The sequence below is a fragment of the Pieris rapae genome, chromosome 20 (assembly GCF_905147795.1).
Source record: "Pieris rapae chromosome 20, ilPieRapa1.1, whole genome shotgun sequence".
Lineage (NCBI taxonomy): Eukaryota > Metazoa > Arthropoda > Insecta > Lepidoptera > Pieridae > Pieris > Pieris rapae.
In genome coordinates this window covers 2,931,343-2,938,389 of record NC_059528.1, presented here as the reverse complement: position 1 = coordinate 2,938,389, position 7,047 = coordinate 2,931,343, and the positions used below count along the sequence as shown (strand labels likewise).

The window sequence follows — 7,047 nt, the reverse complement described above, 5'->3', positions numbered from 1 at the left end:
AGCAACGTCGTTGGACATATAATGGCAACACACCTACAGCTGTTCACAGCGATCGATAGATGTCGGTGGATGTCGCTTTATTTTAGATGCTTCGTGCAGCATAACGGTATCCGTAGTAAAATAAGTCGCGCTTCAAATAGACTTGCGTTTTAATTTTAAAATTTGAAAAAAGAAAAATGAATTCGAATTACAAGTGTCCGATACCGATTTTCGACAGCGTGTTTAGTATTAAAATTCTTATGTACAAAAATTACTTAGTCGATATTAATACCAAAATGTCATAATCAGAAAACAGTGTTGTTTGTTTGCGGTGTTTCGGTGGTAACGATGGCCAACTCCCCAACAAGTATTGAGACGCAAATAGACAGTTTCTTAGAACAATTTAAAAAAAGTGCTTCGAAGGCAATGGAAGAACGGATGGAGTGGCCTGACGGGCCATTACCAGGTGGAGTAGTTAAATCACGAAGTAGCTGCTTCACCTTAGATTCTCCTGTTGGTACGTATTTTAATGTTTATAAAAACCCAGATATTTACATTTCATTTAACGTAATTATGAGCGTAATCAGTCGATAACGAACGAATAATAAATTATTTAAATAAGTTCCTATTACGTGTATCGTTACTAAGTTTTAAATATAGATACACAGTGAATACCAGAGATTGATAAGTTATTTATTACTGCCAAGCCGAAGACCGTGGTGAAGACGAAACAAAACCATTCGTGTTTATTATCAACAGCCACTTAACTCATTTTATATAACATATTCATATGTGCCACGACTAAAAAGCCGATAAATTCGTAATACGTTTAAATATCTTATTTTAGTATGATATTTCGCGCCGAAACGCGTAATGATAAAAGCAATAAATGTGTCCGGCTTAAAATTTTCGAGTACCTACAGAGAGAGACTGCAGAGTGCTGATAAACATATATAACATTAAATACGTAACATTTAAATAAGATTACAATGTATACTACTATATCATATATGTACGTAAATTGGTAGTGCTTTGCGTGCTGCGATGTCACAGCTGTAAAATTAAAGAGTAATAAAAAGCTCAATTGTATCTAAAGAAAACTTCATCTAAATAGGTCAGCGCTTAATCTCATAATAATTAAAATGAATAAATATGTACTCTGGCGCATAGGTATCATATAATAATTTTCTTGACTTTGAAACACTTTGGTAAGTAGTTAAATTATTTTATGTCTCTATTGACCTTAATTTGCCTGAAAATGTCCGTATGAGTCAATAAAAATAAAGTATCGGTATACTGTGTCTAGCCTTCGAGTTTAATATTTTAAAAAACAACTGTTACAAAAACTTCGAAATTTTCGTGTATATTTTATTTTATTTATTATTCAGTGAATTATTATTTTATTTTCTCGTATGAACATAAAGATAACAGCCAGGCACCGGGTGGTCACCGACTACGGCATTATGTGAGGAAGTTGAATGGTCGCTTCGGTTCCACGCTAATGCGGACCCTCGCAGTTAAATCACTACTTACGGAAATAAGAATATTGAGATTTTAATCGAAAAAATATATAATTTAATTTGATGTAAAATATGTACAAACACGTATATACTTAGTGTACTTATGATTTAATTTAATTAAAATAAACTTTTGATTACATATATACTATGTTGTATATATTACTATGTAGGTTAAGAAAATTGTAAATACGTACTATATATTGGTGAATTGAAATAATCGAAAAATAATTTCTCAATCATCCACAATAAGTTAAATGTTGAATATATTATAATATAATTTATTTTACTGTGTAAATCAATATGAAGATATTTCATAATATACACGACTACTACTACTTCTACTACATGCCACTTACGATAAACTTACTTTTTATGCTTATTGTGTTTTAAACACAATATATCTTATCAAAGTCTAAAGTGATCGAGTTGTAACTATTAACAAACAGAACTATTTCAACACATTTAATTATTTCCTTGGAGTAAAATTGAATCTCCCGCACAAACGTGAGATAGCTGCGCGGCGTCGAATATCGATACGGAAACAGCGCTACCAGTGCCGCCTTGCGGCCGCGCACTGTACTAATGACGTGTTCTACGGCGTCCTCAGATTTTATTCACGGAAAGTGTATCGCCATATTGCTTCCGTGAATTCAGTGAAATATTTGTGCATTTCTCTAAAATTATGACTATAATATCAAAATGAAGTGATATAAAACAATCCTCAAACGTTTACTGATAAGCGGGATTCCTTTATATGTTTCTCACATCTTGATATCGCGTAAAAAAGGTAAGTTTTGTCCTTCCTTTGCTATGACTATATGGCCCAATATTCCACAGGAGTTCGATCCGCTATGCGATAATGAAACTTAAAAAACGCGATTAAGGTTAATAATTGCACGGTTTTTGTTATGTTTATTTACATGAATTTGAAAAGTTATCGCGGTTTTCTTGAAATAATCACGGGGTGGTAAGATCATGCTACGTTTGGGGCGGGTTTGTAGTTCGTTCAATGGCCATTGTAATACAATGTACATACACGTATGTACATAAGTACATGTGATTTGACATGAGAGTTTGGTTGTAGTTTAGAGTCGGCGTTTCGATGTCATTTGAGAAAATGGAAGTAGTTAATCCAGCTGAAAAGGAGGCGAGCGAAGTTCTGCATTCACTGTTATCAGTAGAGCGGCGTAGTGTTGACAGTAAAGAAGCAATCATCGTATCAATACCGTCAGACCAGAACGGAGGAGGTGAATATGGTGAAAGTGCTCAGTGGCATACACCAGTAATGGGGCAACATTCAGTATTTGAACTTGGTGGCTCTCAAAATATGCAACAACATAACTATAATGGGCACCAGGAACAGGTATGTATCCAGTATAATCCTGAATCATATCAATATTTATATTAAATATTTTTTTTGTAGCAATTGCTTTTATTCTTGCTTCTTGTTTTACAAGGTAGGTTAATGAGTTTTAGGTTATTCTTCATTGATTTCAAATGCTGACTTTAGGATAAAAATTTCAGGTATTATGGCAAAGCCATACAATACAAGTAGAGAATGGTGATGGCAATCTCCAAGGCATGCAGACACAATATAGTATAGAGTTTGAGGCTAATGTTGAGAACCAAGAGATGGATGTGGAAACAAAGCCTAAAATGGAGAAGAAAGCTGGTATAAAAAGAAAGAAGAAAGTAGCAGAGTCAGATAGTGATGATGAAGTACTTGGAAATTCTTTAGAGGACAATCCTGAACAGGTAATAAGTGATAGCAATGTCTTACATTGACATTTCTTTAACAATGGGTGTCCTAGGGGTCATAACCATTTTTATATTTATTAAAAAGTGACAAGAGGCATGAATGGTTGCAAGAAATGATAAGTAGACCAAATATGCATTTCTCTCAAATATCACTTGTTTAAACTCTGCTGAACATAATCTCTCTAGCTGGTTAAAAGTGCTACCAAGCATTCAATACATTGAGATAGGTAAATAATACATAAGATACATTTTAAAATATCTATAATAATTGACTATCTTGTGGATGTAAATTATTTAGTCTGCTTAATCATATCTTGTAACCACATATAGCACAAATTATCATGCTGATGGTACTTTTATTTTTTTACATTATTAATTTGTCCTGACCGCTGACGTGACTTTGATGAAACTTTCAGTTTCTTCACCTGTAGCAATTTATATTTACTCTATAATGTTTTTATTAATACTCTATAATTGACATAGCATAGCATATATACTTACTACAAGTTAAACTTTACCCCAGCCGATATAAATGAGCAAAGTTATTATTATTGTTGTCATCCAAATCTACCTAATGCTAAAAAAACCACTGATTTTGGAATAGCAATTTTTCTTTTTCTTTCTAGGTTATAATCACACACCACATTTATGTACATAGTGACTGAAAGAATAACTAGGGTTTTACATACACATTTTTTATTTATTTTTAGTAGCATATAAAAACACATTTATATAGTCACGAAAACAGTATTTAACATGTATCTACATAGGATGAGACATATTCCGATATTATAAATTTAGATGTACCAAATTTTTTACTTGGAAGCTTTAGTTAAGTTTCTAATACATCTATTCTTTAAAAATGAATATCCTGATATTGATAGTTGTGAGTTACAGTATTACATCTGACTGCCACCTTAATTAAATAATATTTGTAATATAGTGCTAGGTACAAATAATAATTAAACCAATGTTTTAATTTGCAGGTAAAAGAAAGGCTGAGGAGGGGTTGTGATTGTAAAGACAATTGTTATCGAGGGCTCAACCCTGAAGCTGTGTATCGGCACCGTCTTAATATTGCGGAATTAACGAAAAGTGAACATGACATGTATTTGATGGGAATCACTATGGCCAGTCTTGCAAATCCAGCAGAGACATCAAGGCATAAAGTAAGAAGGAGATTACGTGCCTGTTATGTATACCAAGGGAGAAAGGTATGTCTGGAGGCTTTTCTGTACCTCGAAAATGTTACTCACTATCAGTTAAAACGCATTCGACAACATGTGATGACGCACGGAGTAGCCCCTCGCATACACGGCAATGTGGGCAAGAAGCCTTACAACACCTTTACATTGGATATTTATAAACATGCAACGAATTTCTTAAAAGAATATTTAAAACAACATGCAAGTTCACCTAAAGATGTCCAACCATCTGCCGAAAGTGGCAAGAAGGGAAGTAAGACAGTTATCATACAAGGTGACTCTAGGAAACATTTGTTTGAAGCTTACAAGGAGTATGGAGAGATTCTTGAACCTGGTGTGAAACTAATGGGCTACTCAACGTTCCGCGCATTTATGAAAGATCAATTCCCTCACGTTAAATTCGCGACGAAAAAGCAGGAACTATCGAAAGACATGGTGCCATTCCGCAGCGGAAAATGCATGACGTACGATAAAAATAAGGACCCGCTCAGAATACAACAAGAGAAAGAAAAGGCAGATGCCAAGAAAGCAGCAATGGAAGCTAAGAAAAAAGAAGAACATGATAGAGAACACGCACAACAACAAGCTCAACAGCAACAGGTTCAACAACAACAACAACAGCAGCAGCAGCAAGTGCAACAAGTACAAGTTCAGCATCAGCAAATGCAAGGTCAGCCGCATGTTGTGATACACCAGCAGCAGTCTCAACAGCAGCAGCAAATGCAGCAACAAATGCTGGTGCCTCAAGTGAGTCAACACCAGCAAGTTTTAACACAACAAGTTGGTGGTGTACAACAAGTGTCGCAACAACACTGTGTACAGCCACTCGGTGTATCTGAAGATAATGGCCAGCCAGTTGAAATGGCACAGCAAGTGCACACAATTCCTCTCGCAGTAGTACAACAGCCACAACAAGCGTATGCTATAGTGACACCTGTATCACATTTCCAAACACGTGTACAGGGCACTTGGTACAGACATTGACAGGATAATGTATTATCTGTGGAATCAACTAATGGGAAGCACAAAGTTTACTTATAAGTTACTTTGGTCCCATACTGGTCTTATGAATATGTTTATGTGCAGAATATTAAAGATGCAGTATCCAGTTTTGTTCTCATTACAAATAAAGTAGATTATAAATCGAAGCCTTAATCTAGTCTTGATACAAAATATTCATTTAATTTGAATATAGAACACTCGCAAATGGTGCAATGTCAAAATGACGTTTTATAATTTCAAGATGGGGTTGTGCCTGCATTCATAAACATTTTTATAGGTATGTACTTACTTGTAACCTGGCAATAAGTTAGCTGATAGACCTTTTCAGTATTGGTTGAGAACGGATTATACAATAATTTTTAAGAATAATATTAATCATATTTACACAATTAGCTGTAGCTATGTAGTTTATTTTATGATAATTAAGAGGATTAGGCAAGTTTACTCTTTGGAGTGATGATTACAAAGCAATTTTAAATATTTTAGGACTAATAAACCAAAATTTTATTTTTCTTTGAAAAGCCTATTCTTCTTTTATTATCAAAGTCAGAGTGCTCATTGTGTTTCTAGTATATCTAGTGTATTTTAACTATTTCGATATTTTTTTTAAATCATCACAAGACATATTAAGTTAATGAAAGCAGTGCCTTCATACTCGAATTAGTTTGATTCAATTTTAGACTCAATGATGGGGTTTTAATACTTTTCGATTTATACATATCAATTTGAAAACTGCTTTTATTACAAATTGTAATCATTGCGGAAATTTAATGAAAACCTCCTTGCAGCTATTGCACAAATAAGTAACAAAAGAAATCAGTACAGGGCAAGAAGAAAAAATAAATTATGTATTGCCTCATAATTGTAATAAGTTTTATTTAGGAAAAAAAATCAAATTACATTTAGATTTAAATTTAAAAAATGTATCTTTCAAAATCAATAAAATCATGTTTATAAAATGAATAGAAGAATATACCACCTATAAAAAATATTTTAGTTATATTATTAATATTTGTAAACATGCTTATTTAAAGAATAATGTCGAATGAATATATTTTGAGTTTGAAATCTCTTCAATCTAAGTTAAAACTAAGTTAGAATTAGTGTGTAAACATTCGGTAATGTAGAAAGTACAGAAATGTGCCTAGAAAATATGCTTACTCGTATATTTTTATAGTGTCAGTGATTCGAAGCATGTCCTTATTCGGACAATAATTTGTGAGCGCTAGGAAAGTTAATAGAGTGTATTATAAATTTGAATTGTTTTAAAGTCAAGCTTCGGATCGTTTAGAATATTCGGCATATGTTCCAAATTTTTTATCTGTAGGAATACATTGTGATAGAGAATAAACTTTTTTACACTACTACACTTTCTTTTATTATAACAAAAGTTATGTATGGGTGTTACGAATACTGGGTAAGCAATTATTGACCACAATTCATTTAATGCTCATAATATCCTTATGAAGCCTGAACTGTTTAAAATATCTTGCTTTTTTATTGTTTCGTGATTTTATTTTCAATTCTACATCAAAATTTCGTTTTGTAAAGTTCATATTTATCTGTGTGTGTAAAATTTGTAT

The 7,047-nt window shown here is 33.0% G+C and overlaps 2 protein-coding genes across 4 annotated transcripts in view; both read left to right on the top strand.

The window, feature by feature from the left end:
- Positions 1–72: 72 nt before the first annotated feature.
- The window catches only part of LOC111000963 (guanine nucleotide exchange factor DBS), an 83,406-nt gene continuing 76,431 nt past the window's right edge, over positions 73–7,047 (top strand). For 2 of the 3 annotated variants that reach the window (XR_002600457.2, XM_022270591.2), the window contains exon 1: positions 73–496. Coding sequence is in view for 2 of the 3 variants with exons in the window: in XM_022270591.2 (XP_022126283.2) it covers positions 328–496 (169 nt within the window). In the remaining variant the exon portion in view is untranslated. The remainder of the gene's footprint in view (positions 497–7,047) is intronic. The other variant, XM_022270587.2, reaches the window with a different exon arrangement.
- Positions 1,934–6,257, top strand: LOC111000964. The gene is made up of 4 exons (XM_022270593.2): positions 1,934–2,286; positions 2,584–2,862; positions 3,024–3,254; positions 4,244–6,257. The coding sequence occupies exons 2-4, from the start codon at positions 2,602–2,604 to the stop codon at positions 5,444–5,446; spliced, it is 1,695 nt and encodes a 564-aa protein (XP_022126285.1). The 5' UTR covers positions 1,934–2,286; positions 2,584–2,601; the 3' UTR covers positions 5,447–6,257.